Source organism: Neolamprologus brichardi, chromosome 13, assembly GCF_056152115.1.
Source record: "Neolamprologus brichardi isolate AB-2024 chromosome 13, ASM5615211v1, whole genome shotgun sequence".
Taxonomy (NCBI): Eukaryota; Metazoa; Chordata; class Actinopteri; order Cichliformes; family Cichlidae; genus Neolamprologus; species Neolamprologus brichardi.
In genome coordinates, this window is record NC_142116.1 from 23,482,658 (window position 1) to 23,500,477 (window position 17,820).

The window sequence follows — 17,820 nt, forward strand, 5'->3', positions numbered from 1 at the left end:
CTTTTGGTGATGGCCGGGGTCACCATGGGAACCCCGATTGGTCTGCGGCTATGCAACACTATACACAACAAACTGTGATACACTATGTATTCTGATACCTTTCTACCAGAATTACATTTTTAGAGTAGCTAATCTGTTGGATTGGACCACATGGACCAGCCTCCACAAGAGCTGCAGTTTAGGAGATGTTCTGACCCAGTCGTCTTGCCCAGTTTTCCAGCTTCTAGTTTATCAATTTTGAGAAGAAAAGGCTTACGTGATGAAGAGACAAGACAATCACTGTTATTTAGTTCACTTATCAGTGGTAATAATGTTATGCCTGATCGGGGTATATGCAACCATTTTTGGTTGATACTTAACAAAAATCAACAACAAAAATCTACATAAACTTTTTCTTTTCAGTCCTTTACGCTGCATAAGGATCCTAGCTCACCAGTCAGGTCTTGTTCATCCATGCGGTAGCTGGCAGACTTCATGGCCATCTCCAACACTCTGATACAGCCATCGTCGGATGCCAGGACAACCTTGTCTGATGTGCACCAATCGATGTCTAAGATGCGGTAGTTCACATTGCGACCTATGCGCATGCTGCTGACCATTTGAACCTGCAGAGAAAGAACATCCAAGGTGATTTATTTCAAATTGCAATCTAATTGCTTCTTTTATTTGTAAGGGCACAATATGGAAAGTTTTTTTTGATCAAGTAAAACAGAAAACAGAATGATGTTATAGGCACACAAGAAAAAATAAAAGTACAGTAAATACATGTTTGTTTTGGTAACAAATAGATATGCCTGTAACTGAACTGTTGTGAATTTGTACGTGATAGCACAAGATCCCAAATGGCTCATGTGTTTCCCGCTTCAGCTGCTGATTAGCTCATTGGAAGCTGGGGTTGAAATTCTCTTTTAGATTTCTAATCATAATTCTCATGATTTGTTACATTATAGCTTTTTCTTGTTTTATTCTACGGCTTGACTCATCTGCTGTCTGGCTTTTATAACTGGGGACCATAAACAGGGCTCCAAGATGACCATTTTCTCTCTACCTCGCGCTTCATAATAAACCAAATCATCGACGCGTGTGTCATTTAATCTGCCAGTTAATATCTAACACTGATTGCTGCTGGGTAAGCCAACAAAAAAATGGAGAATGGATACAGATAACAAAATGCAGTCGATGACATTAGATCAAATAAAAAACTGAAATGTAAACAAGCCAGAAGGAATCTCGGGCAAGATAAAAAGTAGACCGCTTAGAGGGGACCTTGTGGATGTTGACGACTTTGGTACCAAAAGCTAAAGATGAAGCAGGGATTCGCGTCGCCTTCAGAACCCAAATCATCCATCCTGCTATGCTTGAGCTTTTACATGTCAGGAGAAAGCTTTTAAGAATTGTGTGTGTGTACCTATACAACACACTGTAATGATTTGTCAACGCAACAGCCGAACTGCAGCAGTTGTATTATTATTACAGTGTTAGCTTCAGAAAGGACATTAGTTTAATGCACCCCATAGAAATACTGTCATGCCCCAGTGAATGCCGTTCTATGAAAACCCATTAAATGTGCCACAGTGAGCCCATAAACCACTGCTATGAACCTGAAGACTTCAGACTGTTGCTTTTTTAACTTGTGAGCTACGCAGTGCAGTGAGGGTATGAATGCTGGGAATTTATAGCATCTCATCTGCAACTACCAGCGTGTGGAGTTACTGTATAGAGTCTTACCTCTTTGGTGTCCCAGACCTCCGCTCCATCTGTGTACATGACCAGCAGTTTTTGGTTACCCTTCCCGGGGGCGAAGCGAATCTTCTTCACCCAACCACGATGCGTTGGTATCCCCCTAAAAATGTCAATTAATAATAATAATAAATGACCTTATTTACTTTGTGGATTTGACTTTTCAGTTTCATCATCAAATGAGCCTGTGTGGGTAAGTGCACTACATGATGTACTATGCACAAAATCTGAGAGCACATCAAAGGCCATATAATCCATTTTATGTGCCATGTATTCAGAGCAGGTCAAAAGTGACCCATGTGCGATTTCAAACATGAAACCTACAACCTCTGAAATGGGCTTTACTGATCGATTTGCTCATAATGTTTACAATCTATGAACCGTTTCTTTAACAAAGCATCAGAAAGCAAAACCGGAGCTATCATAACGTTTTTCAGTCTAGCTGTTACCTCGACAAACGAGCTTTGAGATCCCAGAAGTTGAGATTGCCATCCACATCTCCAAGCACCAGGGTGTCACCTTTCCAGGCAATACAGGCTATACTGCCCATGCTCCCCTGCAACACAGGAAGAAAGAAAAAGGTGTTAAAGCAAAGATGATAAAGTGCTAGCCTCGCAAGTGAGTCGCTCTAGCTGTGACCTCTGAGTATTAAGATAAATTGCAGTTGAGTCCATGATCCTTCAGACATGCAGTCTGAAGTTTATGATTACCCATCATATAACTGGAGATAGGCATCAAAAGGAATTAGGTTATTATGTTCACAAGTCACGTCTTTAATGCGGCCAACCATTGCGTAGTTAAAAAAACAAAAACGCGCAATTCAAACAGCATAAAAGCCATCCCTTTTCCCTTTGCAATAAAACATTTCGCTGCAAGGCATTTAATGTCAGGGCATGAAGAAAACAAGACAATAAATTGATATATGTGTGGCAGCTGAGTGGTAAACAAGCACAGCATCTGAGTTTTGAATAAGGCCAGACTATGCTGTGAAGCAGAGTGCCAATGTTAAGATGTTACGTGTCAGCTCATCCTCAGTATGTGATAGCCCAAAACTTTTTCGAAGACTTTGGCTCAGTTCCCTGGCAGAGATACGAAGATCTTCTATCATCCGGAAAAGACTGTAAAACCTTTGGGGTATGCAAATCTTTGAGAAATAAATCTGAAGCCGTCACAAAACTAAGGCTTTAAGATCCCCAGGTAAACCGCCGGTATCTGTCTACGTGGCGGCAAGCAAAGCATTGAATAGGCAAACAATCCACCGGATCACAAAGGAAACTAATATATTCCATAGGTTTCCCTTTAGAAATGCTACACGAAGTGAGATAAATGTTACTCAGTTAAATAATTTATTAAATGATAATGAAAAGATATGAGATTGTGCCATCTTCAGCGATGACAAAGATGTGGGCAATCAACACCCGACGGCAGCAGGTGCTACACTACAGCGTGACTAAGCTCTAAACAACTGCAAGTTTGAACAAGGTAATGAGTCCAAGAAAAGTCAAAGTCCTCCAAAAGAAAGGGAGGCTTAGGTAACTGAAACTTTCTTAATTAACAATCAGAAGCGTTCTTTGTTAGTGGTGACATGTCAGCTTGTAAGGTAATCAAACCATACTACTGTCATGATGTTACCAATGCATCCTGGATTCACCCGGGTGAAAAGAAATCCTGTCTTCAGTAATAGCTCGTTTCTTTTTACATGGGAGGACACTTTGCTGTCAGAGCGGATTAATAGCTAGGTTAACATGTACTTGCTTTACATATAAATACACACACGCTTTCGTTTTCCTGTAGCCTGACTCATTGCTCCCTATCAGTGAGGTGAACATTTGCTAAACGCTATCTGGGACAAACTGATGACACCGTCAAATTCGCAGACATTCAGCTGGCCGTTTGGTTCCCAGGGGAAAAAAAAAAAAAAGAGAGAGAGAAAACTGGCAAAAAACATAGCGCTGTTCAATTTATCTTTGAAACCTTTACCTTGATTACATTTAGTTTATGACTGAACGGACATTAGGTTGGCAACATTTTGTTGGGGAGCCAAAATCTATATCGTCCCCTGCACAAGTTCTCACAAACAACCTGAAGGACACAGGATTTTAAAGAGGGAGTGGTGGCATTTACTTTATCGAGGGGAAAATTGGGCAGACACTGCCTAACAACCAGAAAGCAGAGCTTCTTTTGAGTAAAGTGACAAGACCGTGCAGATATAAAGTAAAACACATAACACCAAGGAGATATTTAGCCTCTAAACATAAGAGAGCCCAAAGTAGATAAAGAACATAAAAAGAAAAAAGAGCACTTATTAGCCTTTGGCTAACAAAATGACTGGAAGTGATGGATATGGTACACGGCAGAGGTGGGGGAAATCCAGGCCTCAGGGGCCGTGGTCCTGCAGGTTTTAGATGTGTCCTTAATCCAAGACAGCCGATTTAAATGGCTAAATTACATCATCAACGTGTCTTGAAGTTCTCCAGAGGCCTGATAATGAACTAATCATTTGATTCAGGTGTGCTGACCTGGGTGATCTCTAAAACCTGCAGGACACTGGCCCTTGAAGCCTGGAGTTCCCCCACTGCTTGTATACAGTAAAGTGTGTTATGAAACAGAGAGTAAATACATAAACAGATGGTGGAAGGTGGCTGATCAGTAGTTACACTGTCAAAAACTTGCTGAAATGAGCCCTTTTCTGGTTTCAGGGGGAAACTACTGTGAAATTATCAGCAATCAAAGGATGGCCAACAACATGGGTGTGTGGACACAGCCACAGCAGATTGTTGGAGCAATATTCACTGATTTCATTGGCACACAAGAGGAAGTGAGTGCACAGTAAGCTCCTCGTAGGCTATGCTAACCTCTGATGGTGTTGCAAACCTGGCCCCAAATTTGCCCAGACGGTTAGGTGACAGAATATTTTATTCTGCATATACACTATTTAAAGACAAGAATGCACAATGAAATGTCACTTCTTTATTGTCACCAGTATCTTGAAAACGCAAATGTTTAAACTAAAATTTTAATGTTTTTCCTCACAACTTATTACAGCAACAAAACCACAGAGAGAGAAAGGTCACAGTCAGAAGGAAAAGGAATGACGAGAGACAGACTGATGTAAAGGAAAAACCTGATTATGATCTGTGTGTACAAAGGATTAACATGATATTAACAAAATGAAAAGAGGTCGATATAAAGCGGGGACAAACAGCTTTGTGCAAGGATCTGTGTGGACGACCTTGAAGCAGTACAAGAGCTTAAAAGGTAAAGAGACGAGGAAGAAGGAAAAAAAAAAAAAGACACAGTCTCGGGACTCACATCAGGTGGAATTCTTGCACCATCTTTGACTGTGTTGCCCTCTACAGTGATGTGGTACACTTGCCCATCTGTGTCAGTGAATACAAAATGCTCCCTGGCTGAGATAGCCTGGCTTGTCTCCGACTTGCTCTCAGCATCCTGCAGGAGACTGTAGGGAGAAGAAGACAAAAAAACGATACTGACTATTCTCCCACCTAAGCGCTCGTCTTTGTTCACACTTTCTCGTGTGAAATTCTTTGGTTGGACATCTTGTTATTCGGCTCCGCACTTTGACAGGGCTTTACAATTATAAGGATTCTAGTGATTCTCCAGCAGGGGTGGTTGTACCGCAGGAGGCACCTCTGCAGTTGCCAGAGGGGGTGAAGAAAGACTGTCAAGAAGCTGAACTAATATGAAAAACTAGACACATATATGCACATATATATCGGCTGTTACACATGAGTCCTACATGACACGTGGTTGAATAATTTATTCTTTATTACAATGTTTTCTCAATGAAACATAGTAAGGACTAAGGAATTTGTTCTGGACTGTCTGTTCTCTTAAGTTCTAACATTGGGACCATAAAAAGTAAATACGATCTCAGCCAGATGGATTTAATGCTGGATTTCATAAATGCCAGTCAAAAGGCTTCCAAGATTCTGGAGCTCCACAGCACTCACCTGATTACTGAGGATTCAACGCTACTCTGCTCAGCATCTGACACAGTCTGCCGAGCCATGGCCTCCCTCGCAGCCATCTGCTTCTTCTTTAGACTCTTCAGGTTGTGGGATGGGGACCATTCCTGTTGGCATAACCGGGGGATTGCGGTTTTTGTAACAAAGCCATCCGTACAACATATTTGCAGACACAATAGCAAACAACTGCAGCATGACCCGCAGACAAAGACAGACTGAGAGAGGGGAGATCTGCACACTCACATAAATGAAACTAAGGGAGGCAGGAGATTTGTTTCCCTCAGCCCTCTTGTCTACATTCTGGTGCACTGTGGCTACAAGTCTGGGTGAGTCGAGGTTGTAATCAATATGGAAATGAGACAGCAAAACGGTGCTAGGGGAGGCCTGCATGTATTATTAAGGTTACTGCCGTTTTTATTCACACTGTGGACGATTTTTACGGCCTCACTGTAAAGTTTGTCCAGCATAACTCTTGTTTTATGAGCATTTCTCTGGCCTAATGAAGCCACTGCTGTTTGCTGAGCTTGGGGAAATTTTCCAGACTAATCTTTCAAATGATCCATGCAAACACAAGGCGAGGATGGGCCAAAAAGTATGAGACTATTAACACAGGAAAGAGTTGACAATGGGTGTTTTCAACACTTTGTAACACAAGTTAAAATAGTGTGGAGTTAAATGAACATTTAAAAGCAGAAATGATACATTCCAGCATGATGATGATCTGTTCTCTTAGTGTTGTGGTCGACTGGTCGTCGTCTTTCGGATGCTCACCTCAGCGGATGATCAGCCTCACCCTATGCCCAGCATCCTCCTCTGTATGTCCTTCTTTACTACATCCATGAATGTTTTCTATCGTCATCCTCTTTCTCTCCTCCCTGGCAGCTCCATGTTCAACAACTTTCATTCAATACATCCACTCTCTCTTCTCTATATATGTCCAAACCCTCTCAGGCTTCCCTCCTCTGACTTTGTCTCCCAACTGTTCAAACTGATGTGTCCCTCAGGTATACTCATTTCTAACCCTGTCAGTCCTGGTCACTCCCGATGAAAATCTTTGCATCTTTAAATCTGCCACTACCACCTCCTGTCTTTTTGTCAGTGCCACTGTCTCCAATTCATATATCATAGCAGGTCTCACTACCATCTTGTAAAGCTTTTCTTTCACTCTTGCTGCTGTCCTTCTGTCAAAAATCATTCCCGACACTCGTCTCCATCCTGCCTGGACTCTGTTCTTTACTTGGTACAAAATCTAATTTTTATTAGTGTGTAAATGTGTTTGTACCAGTGCAGTAACAGTGGGGAAGTTCTTAGCCATCTCCCGGAGAAGAGTCCCAGTCCGGATGTCCCACAGCTCCAAGGGTTTGTCTCTGAACACGACCACCAGGTACTGCCTGAGGAGGACAAACACAAAACATACATTCTGAACAACCAATCTAAGGCTTGTTGTGGTGTAGCATAAAGTAAGAAGTTAGCAATGTATGGCTAAAGTAATGATGAAGACACGAGTTGTTTTCTTTATTATGCGGTCTAAGACTTTTTGTGTTTATATGGTACAACAACTCCTCCTTTATATTCAACTCTCCTTATTATCTTCTAGCTTAGTTACACCACTGTTTACAGTGTACAACAGATTAGACATTCTGACGTGTGACCTGATGTTTATCAGACTAAATCCACAAAATAATCACTGTCCAAACCTGTGACTGAGCTAACAAGCTGTTGTTCTACTGTGCAATTACACAGAAGCCAATATTTAACCTTCAGCTGCTGTACAGGAACTTAAGCGTATGAAAAAATATTGTCTTCTTTCACTGTAAATACAAACAGTAAGTTATAATTATTATAAGATTGTGCTTTGTGGCCTCCTGTAACATGTGATGAGTCTCACGGTAGCTGTATTTTTTTCTCCTCCTTATTATAATCACCTCAGTAACACACAGCCTAGCTGCCTTTTAAAGTGAGGCTGTGCAGCTTTGGAGTAAAAGAAGCAACTTTGGAAATAAAATAAAATACATTTTTAAACTAATATTGCAGAAAATCCCTCAAAAATCAAAACGTGGTAGGAGCAGTCACAGATGATCTTTTAGAGTGTACTCAGTTTCAGAGGCCAAGGACAAGAGAACCACAACAAACAGACACAGATTGTGAGTGCAACTGAAAGAGGATAGTCAACATTTTCAGAATCTTTTCCAATGAATGATTCATTATTGAAGAAAAATAACTAAAATATTTGGTGTGACTCTAAGAACGTTCTTCAGCCTAACATCTTCAACAACACTAATCGGCCTGCAGTTTGTTGCTAACCACTTCGCTATGGCGTTTGTCGTCGCTTGTCCTGTTTTTGTTTATATATTCTTCTCCCACAAGTCTGCCGAATCCTCCCGCCACTGTTTGTTTGGGTGGGTGATTTGGGCATCAATAGCATGTAATGTATTTAAGTAATACTTCAGACTTGAAGTACTCCGGTGATAAGTAAACTCAACTTTGCAGAGCTTTACAAATAACTTTAGTTCTATCAACACTGCCGTCTGCAACAGGTTTAACATGTCCATGCAAAAGATCTCCACCTTTTCTGTCCCTGCACCTTTTTTCCTGTTTCGGTTCATGTGAGCGCTGCAGCACAGGTAGGCCCACCATTAAGTTTCTTTAATTTCTCTCTCTCTTTGCAATTGCAAGTCATCAGCCAACAGTAAGCCTAAAGCCTTATAAAATTGTGGCAGTAGGTGAAGCAAAGTCTGAGCAAAATTAAACTGAGACTAGCTACTGAGGTTGACTGTGTTTGGCTTGTGTCAGCGCTTCGAGTTTGAGTGTTTCTATATTCATTAAAAAAGCGATGTCTAATCACTCTAGGTTCATTCTCAGGCCTATATGTCCACAAACTTTAGCACACAGGGTTTGATTCTGTTCATCTGGATGTAGCGTTTTCAGTTGCAGAAACATTTTGTCACTCATCCAAGTGGATGTGGACCCTAATTTGCTAGGGTTCATAAACCAGGACTAGGGCTGATTAAAAGGAGAGCAATAGGATCATGCACTGGTCAGTTCAGACTGAGACAAGTGGGTTTACTGCTTGTTACTCAAGCTTTGAAAGCAGTTTGTGGAGAGGATACAGTTTACTTAGTAGAATGCCATTAGGAGTACATTACTTGTCTCCTCTTGTGTTACAGCTTGTGATATAATATATAACATTCTCGTGGCCATTGCTTCTGTACTGACCCTTACATTTACTGCCTCCACTTTAGCCCGTTCCTCTCATGAGAGGAGGAGAAACTTGTTGCCACTGGCAATAAAGGAAAATGCGCCGTCAGTAGTCGCCCAGCGTAGGCTGAATAATTAGATGTCACCTTCCATTACAATACATTACCTACCTTATGCCATTCGTAACGTATACACGAAGCTTGACAAAAGATGTTGGACTTGAAAAAAAAGATGAAATGACTGTCTCCCAGAGAGCAGCAGAGTATGCAATAAACAGCTGCTGTATGAAAACCTTGTTTATAGTTTCATTTCTTAAAAAATGTGTGATGACTGTAAATGAATGCTCTATTTTTTTCCACTGAATAACACAGCCCCTTCAAAAGATAAGGCAATGAAAGAGAGAAAATGAAGTTTCCAAAATGCTGCACAACATGAATAAATGAAGGTTGGGGAATAATTACAAATGAAACAGCAAATTAAAGACAACTCTCAGCTTTAAAGCCCTTTTCACAGATTTCTATTACAATTGGATCCGAGTACGGCAAAACCACGAGACCACTCACACCTTTGTGTGAAATGTACATTCTGTGCTTATAAATTCAGATCTCAGGTAGAAACATCAGCAAGTGTGTGCCTCTTATTTGTATTTACTTTTGTTGGTGTTGTGGAGAGTTGGTGACTTACTTGAGATGAGACACTTTAATCATCTCAATGGGTGGCTCATCATTTCCCCGCTCGCCTCTGAATGCAAAGCATCTGCCTGGAAAGCACAACAAACACACACCGAGAGGGAGAAAGTGAGAGGCTGAAGGAGAGGAGGTGATAATCGAAGACAGAAGATGGTATCTTTCCTTATACCTGTGAAAGAGCTGATCCATCTCATTTTCTTTTTAGTGCCAGTGCATCCTGGTTTTATCTCTTTTGTCAGAGCCAGGAGGGAAAGCTGTACACAACTCATTCTAACCATCTGCTCTAATCCGTGCTTAGCACTCGCAACTTTCCGGTCACGAAATTCGACATTATGCAGAGCATCAAAGTGGCCCTGCGAGCAAAACAAGAATGCCCTTCAGGTGCACTGCATCACATTTGCCAACAGAAGTGCTTATCAGATTTCGCGAAGGGCACTAAAGAAAGGTGTCCTGATTGAAATGTGCAAGTGATAGAGGTGCCTGTTGCAGGTTTAACCTACAGTTGTGTTGATGACGGCACGTGAGAGCTGTGGTTCATTAGAGGCTTATGAAGCACTGCTCACCATTTACGCCTTTATTTCCTTACTTATATAAAGTAGGAAGAATCACACAGGTTAAATGTGCATTTACAAAAACACACATCGCAACTACGACCCAGGGTGGAGCAAACACAATAACAGAAACACCAGAAAGGGAAATTACACTCGACTTCTCATTACCATAAAAACTGTCAGAACCTGAAGTGCTTCCATGAATGGATTATTTTTGGAAAGACAAGTCAAAGGGTTGATGCCTGAAATGATCATGGATGTGTAAGTAACAAGTAATCATCAACATTTATGCAATACATTTTTACATTGTACACGAGGCGTTTCAAACTGAGTGCACAGCTTATCTTTACTGCACCTTAGAAAAATCCTTTCACAGGAAAAACAGCATATCCATTTAGGACAGCTGCTATCACTGCTGCAGAAGCCAAGTACCACCGCAACTGACAACGTGAGGACAGTTTCCCATCCAAGAGTCTTCAAGTTTATCAGGAAATGCTGTAAAGGGCATGAGTTGCCCTTTAAGTGGATTAATGAGTGAAGTGAAAACATTTAAGAGCAGAACACACTTTTGCGCATGTTCACTTTCCCTGATTAACTGAGATGAACACACATAAGCTCGAGTAACAGAAACAAATCTGTGTGATTTATAAAATCTAGACCATAATGTTCAGGAGTAAATGTAAAAGCTTCACTGTGTAACCCTCCTCTTGTGTTAGCTTTCTGTTATCATCTCTTATGTTAACGGGTCAGTTTTGACCCGTGAATTAAATCAGTTATAAAATACACTAAAAACAATAAATGATCATCGAATTTGTTTCTCATCTCTTGGTTATCATGTTAGGCTTCCTTATCCATGAAAATGTTGGTTTTAATGCTTTTGGTGTGGGCCTGTGGGTCTTTTTTTGTCACTATACCCCTCGATTTCAATTGAAAAAAATTGTAAAATTAACCTCAAGAGAATCATATTAATAAATAAAAGGTTTTTGTGTTACCTGACTATTACTGAGGGGTATAGGACACAAATCTGTTTTATTGATTTTTTCATTTTAAGATTAATTACTAAAATGACATCTATGGTGTTACGGGTCAATTTCGACCCATAGATTTTTACATCAAGAAAAGACAAAAAAAAATTGTTGTTTTTTAGCAGAAGACCTTTAATATAAACTGAAAAAAAGAAAAAGTCCACTCCTCCTTTCTTTTGGTTATAGTTGTGGGTAATTGTGGGCTTTTTATCACTTCCCAATGATACAGCTACATCTTTGTGAAGTTTCCTTTGTGAAGTTCTTGTCCGAGGTCATATCTGGTAAAAAATAAAATAAAATATTACAGCTGATATTGTGATCCTGCAGTCCAGTGGTCATATCGAGGACCACACATTTTCATTGTTTCTTCTCAGGGGTGCCACTCACAGCTTTGACTGTGAAAATCTGTACATTCCAGCCATAGTTGGTTTTTGCATCACAGGCTTCCCAGATTTTTCTGCCGTATTTTCCTGGCTTACTGGGTATGTATTGCCGGTAGGGGCATTTTCCTCGAAAAGTGGACAAGACGTTCATCCACTGTTACCTCTGGCCCTGGGATGAACATCAGGGGAAGAAGCTGCACCCATCTCTCCCAGACATCCCTGATGGGAGCAAGCTTGTCAGACCTCGGTCTGGTCTCTCTGTTGTCAAATCTGAGGACTCCTGAATCAAAATGATATCAAATGTGTGAAGTGACATCGTTGCCCAGAAAATGATTAGATGTGTCTGTGTCTTCTGGATGATAGTCCACATTGTCTTCCTCCTAGAAACCTGCCCATCTGAATCTCTATGCTGCTCTGTGTCCTCTCCTTCATTTTCACCAAAAATATGATGCAGAACTTGGCTCACTGTGAATCTTCTTCTCATTTTTGTATGCTGCAAATTGTAAATGTGCACTCTGGAAGTCAAATAGCCACTCAAATGAGTGAATTCTTGACATGTCCCGTCTTTATTTTGTTTTGTTTTTGTGCAGGTATACTGCAAAAAACACGCAAAATAAGAATCCCCTAAAGCTCATATGATTAGGAGAGGAGCTTGCTGTCAATGTTTTAGCTGACAGTGCACTTCTGATTTCAATTTTGGCTTTAATTATTGCTTTATACTCATAATATTATACCTGGGTCGAAACCGACCCTAACAACACAAAGGTCATAATTTCAACTAGGGCATTTTATAATTTAGTGAAAATATATTTTTTTGTTTTATTTTGTAGAAATAGAGGTTCCTGACAAAGTCAAAAAGCCTTGATACAATAAACAAATGTTTGTGATTTTTTTTATGCATTTGAAATTTAAAATGGGTCGGTGCCGACCCTAACACGAGAGGAAGGGTAATTGTTCTTTTAAACATTAAAGAAAATGTCAAATCTTCTATGAACAAAAATGCAATTTAAATACTGTATGGATATTGTTTAGACTTGAAACCCGTGAATACTAAATTCAAAGAAGCATAATGCATTCAGTTAACAAAACAAATAGTCCCGTTTTTCTGAATCAACGACATCATTATCTCAGAAACTCAAAGAAAACTTTCTACTGAAAAAAAAATATTGCCCTGTTTTTCAGAATTAATGAGATAACTTAAACTCCCAAAACAGGCTCCTAACGAAAGCTTGATTTCACGAGCAATAATGGTCCGACTGCTTGGTTTAATACAGGGAGATACTATCATGTTATAAGTCGATTTGAATGCATTTCAGATCCTGGAGAAACGCTGCAAAATCCAGCACATATTACTCGAGTCATGAAATCAATCTCTCAAGTCAGCAGAAGCTCTTTTGAGATTTTAAAATATTTTTTTAAATTAGAAAACAGGGCAGATTTGTATTATTTAATAAAAATGTTCTCTGAAAAACATGTGCATTGAGCTTTTACAGAAGTTTAGGTTGTAATTGGTAAATAAGATGAGCTGAGTTAGAGAACGGTATGTTTTTATAATTTCATTGGTCTTAGGGAGCCGTTTTCCTCGTGAACCTAGCGCCACGCTAGGCTAAACAGATGAAATTAGCATTGATCTTTTCCATCGAATTCTTGGTAAGACAGCCAAACAGAACATATTTTCCAAAATATGACGGACTAAACTGCACAACAGAGACATAAACCTGGACAGCGAAGGCTAAAGATCCTGTCTGCACCTCCAGCATGTACAGGTGGATGACAAATTAAAAGAAAAACCCTTGTTTCAAACTCTTTCATGAGTGATGTGGTTTCTTCAAGCATGTCATTGTGAACCATATGCTACAGCCTTTGAGGTCAATATAAATGTGGTCTTAGTGAATTGTTACACTGACACGTTACACAACGGTGTCCACCAACACATTGATTTTTTCTTTTCTCTGCGTCTCTTTAAACCTCTTTTAAATCCAGAGACGTAGAATAAATGCTAAGACACATTGATGCTATTCTGGCAGCACAAGGTGACCCAGCACCTTTCCTTTAATTTGTCACCTGTCTTTAAATTTGTATTAAAGAACAACTGAATGAAAAAAACGATTAAGTGTGTTGAATGGCGTGTGGTATTGTAACCGAAGGTAATGTCACAGACTATTAACTTTGACGATGCTGGTGCTTAAGACAGTTAATAAAGTGCCGTGCTTGCTTTGCCATTGTCCTAATGAACACAGGGCAAAGGCTCAGTAAATGAACCACCACAGTGACCATCATTCTTTTTATTGCAGCCATAAAAAAACCTGGAGGAATTGGAAATATTTGACCAAAGCAGAAACGACTTATGGAAAAGAGGAAAGTTCTCATCAGTTCTTTGCATCTAAAAAATGTGCCTGATTTTCTAATATTTTAAAAAGAAGTAACAACAACACATATTTTTTAAAGTTCCACTGAAGCCATTAAACATAGTTTTCCTCATCACCTGAGGTTACAAAGAAATCCTGCTTTCTTTCAGCTCAGAAAATCCAGCATTTCCTATTTCCACTCCTGTGGGAGGCAGAAACACAATAATTCTATAGAAATGTAAGAAATCATGATGGATCTCACTTTCAGAGCTAAACTTCCTTAGGTGGTGCCCTAACACTGTTTAGTTTGGACCTTAATTTGGATACTGTGCAAGTATTCCCTGGAGGGAAAATGGAAGTGTCTCTTTGAGAACCACACAGACAAAGAGAGACAGATAAAAGAGAAAGTCAGAGCGACAGAGACTGAAGTCTCCTTTTTTTGTGTTGGTAAGGGTGCAGAAAGCCAAAAGAAAACTCTAAAGAACAAAGGATAATACAAAAGTTGTGGTTGGTACCCTCAGGTATAGATGATAATACGTGCGTGTGTGTGTCTCTCACCAGTAGGCAGGTCGACATGCTGCAGTTCATTTCGCACCAGCCCCATGTTGTTGGGTGCAGAAGTGGCAAAAGACAGGAAACTGGTAAGACTCACCCATTCTATCCCCCTGTGAGATAAATCAATGCACACACACAAGATTTTTAGTTAAACTAAAAAAAAAAAAAAATAGTGCCATCTAACAGTTGCAGCCTAGCTGTAAAACATTCCCATTAACACATCCAAGCGTGGTGTGAGGTAGATGGGTTTCGTTAAAGCCCAAAACAGATCGGGAAGGAGCAAAATGAAGCTAGAGAGTGTGAGATTAGGATATTTTTCGAAGAAGCTGGCCCAGTGGAGGGAGCACAAACTCCACAGTAATGAGATGGTAAATAGCCACATGATTAATTAGTCGATTTCCCCACTAAATGTAAATGAGATGCTGAGAAACTGGGCTTCTTTCGGCATGGCTGTGCAGGGCAACGGCTGCTGGACTCATCTACATAAAGCATCTCTCCTCTCCCAAACTCATAAAACACACAGCTTTAAACCTAAGATTGTACATCACAGCACTGCACTGTGTTCCACCTGTGTCTGTATATGAAGAGAGAAGAAAATATCTATTTATATGATAAAAAAAAAATGCACAGGGCGAAACATCTATGAGATCTGTTTAATACGAGCAAACACGTATTTAAGCAGCGGACAGGTCAACGGAATACATATTGTATGCTGAGAGCGCAGAGCAGTGTTTAAGGAGACAAATTACAAGCGGTTGAAGACATGAATCCTGAGTGTGTGAGATTATTATATTATCTTATGTCATGTCGTGCCCCTAATTAAGGATTGTGAAGCTATTATGTAGTTTTAGTTTGCATTATTCTCCTGAATTATAAGAAGGTGATAACTATTACATTTGTTAAACTGATTTGTATTACATTAGGCTGCTGATTTATTGTGAATGAATGATATTGTTTATGATGCAGTATACTGCTGAGTTATAAGAAATACTGTTTTCAGAGAGTCAGGACCTTGCTTTTTCTGATAGTAGAGGAGACAGAGAGCACATCCCACGGGAGCTTCACTCCCACTGTTGTTAAAGGCAGACAAAATAGGGAGCCAAGGCCATAAGTCAGGCTCGCTAGGAGTTAGAAAAAATGTGAATGTTTAGGCTTTTACGACTGCTGAAGAGCAAACTCCCAGTCACCAGTAACCAGGCAGAAAAAGCCACTGCCTCATTTCTCCCTTTAATCCTTACATACACAGAAGGCGTTTCAAGTAAGTTCTGGTCGTGTTGCGCAGCTCATTAAACTTTGTTGAAGTTTTGTATTTGTGGATACCAACTTCTCTCATTAAAGAAACCCTGGCTCTGCTTGAGCGGATGGTGTTTGCTCCCAATCAATCTCTTAACAGCATTAATTGATTCAATCTTGTGCTTAATTAATCCTGGTCAAATAGTTTTGCTGCTCATTAGAGAATACTAACTAATGAAGCACAGTTGGCTCTGTGCTGATGTCTGGCGGTTGCATTGTGGGGCAGCTTTCTACACAAAGACTGTAAATAAAGATGGGGCCTTTATTCCAGTGTGGCGGTTATTTTTAGATTGCTCCCTGAAAGTCCCGTGATGACCACTCACGCTTGGGCATCTCTTTAACTCCGGTCTTTAACATCAACTTTAAACGAAGTTGATATTTGTGCGTTTGATGCTCTTCATGTTGTTTTCTTGCTGAAGAGCCCGGAGTTACTAAGCGGAGCAGGTTAGGAATGGGACCAGGAGCGGGCTCGTCATCTTGTCAATATGCATACATTTATGCATCGTGAATTCGTCCTTCACTGTGTGACTAACAATGAGGTCTGTTTTACATTCTGAGGCAACCAGGTGGAAAACATTCAGCAGAAATCACCTGAACCGTGACTTGTACGATCGTGTGCTGGCACGCAGTACACTGAAAAGTTTTTTGGCCGCGCCAGCACATTCACTCACCGCTTGCCCCGCTCAGATTTCAGGTTCAGTGGCACACTGGAGGAGATCCAAAGTGCATCACAGAGGTAAAAGTGTCAGAATGGGACTCACACTGAGTGATGTAAACATTAAAAAACAGCCACTGTGTTGAAAACACAGGTACAGAGGACTGGCAAAATTTAAACCGGGTATGGTTTTTGATTTTTACAGACCAATTCAAAGACAGTTTGGATCACATCTTGTACATCTGAAGATACAGCATGTATCGCTAACCAGATCTGAAGTAGTGCATTAGGACAAATGAGTTAAAAGAATAGGAAAACTGCACTGAAACAAAGTCAGATTTTAGTCAAGAACATCACCCCAATCTGTCTCCTAATTAGAATAAACAGCCTGAACACTTACTTGATATGAATTCGACATGACTGAACGGTGCCCTTATAAATATGTAAAATGATATGTGATGTGGATTCAGCCCAGCAAGCGTTCTGCCTAATGTGTAACCAGTCTTACAGTTTTATATCTCTTTCTGAGAAGGCAGAAAGAGATATGGATTTCTCTGTTACACCAACAACAACAACAAAACAGAAGGACGAGGTCTTTTCAGCAGCTCCCTTATTTCCCAAGAGGTCGCAAGAGTGGATGGATCCACGCGTTTGATCTGGCACAGATTTTTACACCGGATGACCTTCCTGACGCAACCCTCCCATTTATCCAAACTTGGGACAGGTATTAGAAGTCCACTAGCTTGTGACCCTCCTCCTGAGGCTGGGTTTGTCAATTAAACTGAGAATCTTTCCTATATAAGACAAATGCATTAACCGCTACGCCACTGACAACAAGGAAAAATGCAACAACAAAAAAACACAAAAAAGAAATAAAACTTTTTACTGTTTTATTCTAGTTTTTATTGTGTTTGTAGTGTTTGAGTTCCAATTAGCAGAAATGTCAACAGCTTCTTACTGCATCTGTTTTTAATGATCACTTTCCTGATTAAAATGCGTAGTTAATAACAGAGGGAAGAAGCTTCCTAATTTAGATTACTGCTCTTTCCTGAACTGCCCCTTTGATCTGTGATTGACAGCCTAATTAATTAGCTGCTTAGACTTCAGGGATTGGTGTGTGTTCAGAGCTAAGGGTGCCACAACATGTCTGAGTCTGGTGTTGAGTTTCTCCCTCAAATAAGTAAAATACTTTAAATGTCAGTGGAAAACCAATAAATCACTTTTCATTTTTTTCAAGATTTGATTATTGTACTTAGTTAAACCACCTCACTCTAATAAATACTTGAAAAAATATAAACCAAATAGGGAATTATTTCTCGTAAACAAACGTGTTGACATAGCACATTAATTGTGTGACAGTCAATTGCCTGAATCCGACTGGCTCCTGGGATTTG

At 40.1% G+C, this 17,820-nt stretch overlaps 1 protein-coding gene across 1 annotated transcript in view; it reads right to left on the minus strand.

Annotated features, from left to right (window-relative positions):
• The window catches only part of wdr11 (WD repeat domain 11), a 61,846-nt gene that overhangs the window by 16,987 nt on the left and 27,039 nt on the right, over nt 1-17,820 (minus strand). Inside the window, exons 12-19 of the mRNA XM_087850338.1 lie at nt 14,482-14,588; nt 9,612-9,687; nt 7,012-7,120; nt 5,715-5,836; nt 5,053-5,200; nt 2,190-2,296; nt 1,729-1,843; nt 434-605 (exon numbers count right to left, since the gene is read on the minus strand). Of these exons, the coding sequence (XP_087706464.1) occupies nt 434-605; nt 1,729-1,843; nt 2,190-2,296; nt 5,053-5,200; nt 5,715-5,836; nt 7,012-7,120; nt 9,612-9,687; nt 14,482-14,588 (956 nt within the window). The remainder of the gene's footprint in view (nt 1-433; nt 606-1,728; nt 1,844-2,189; nt 2,297-5,052; nt 5,201-5,714; nt 5,837-7,011; nt 7,121-9,611; nt 9,688-14,481; nt 14,589-17,820) is intronic.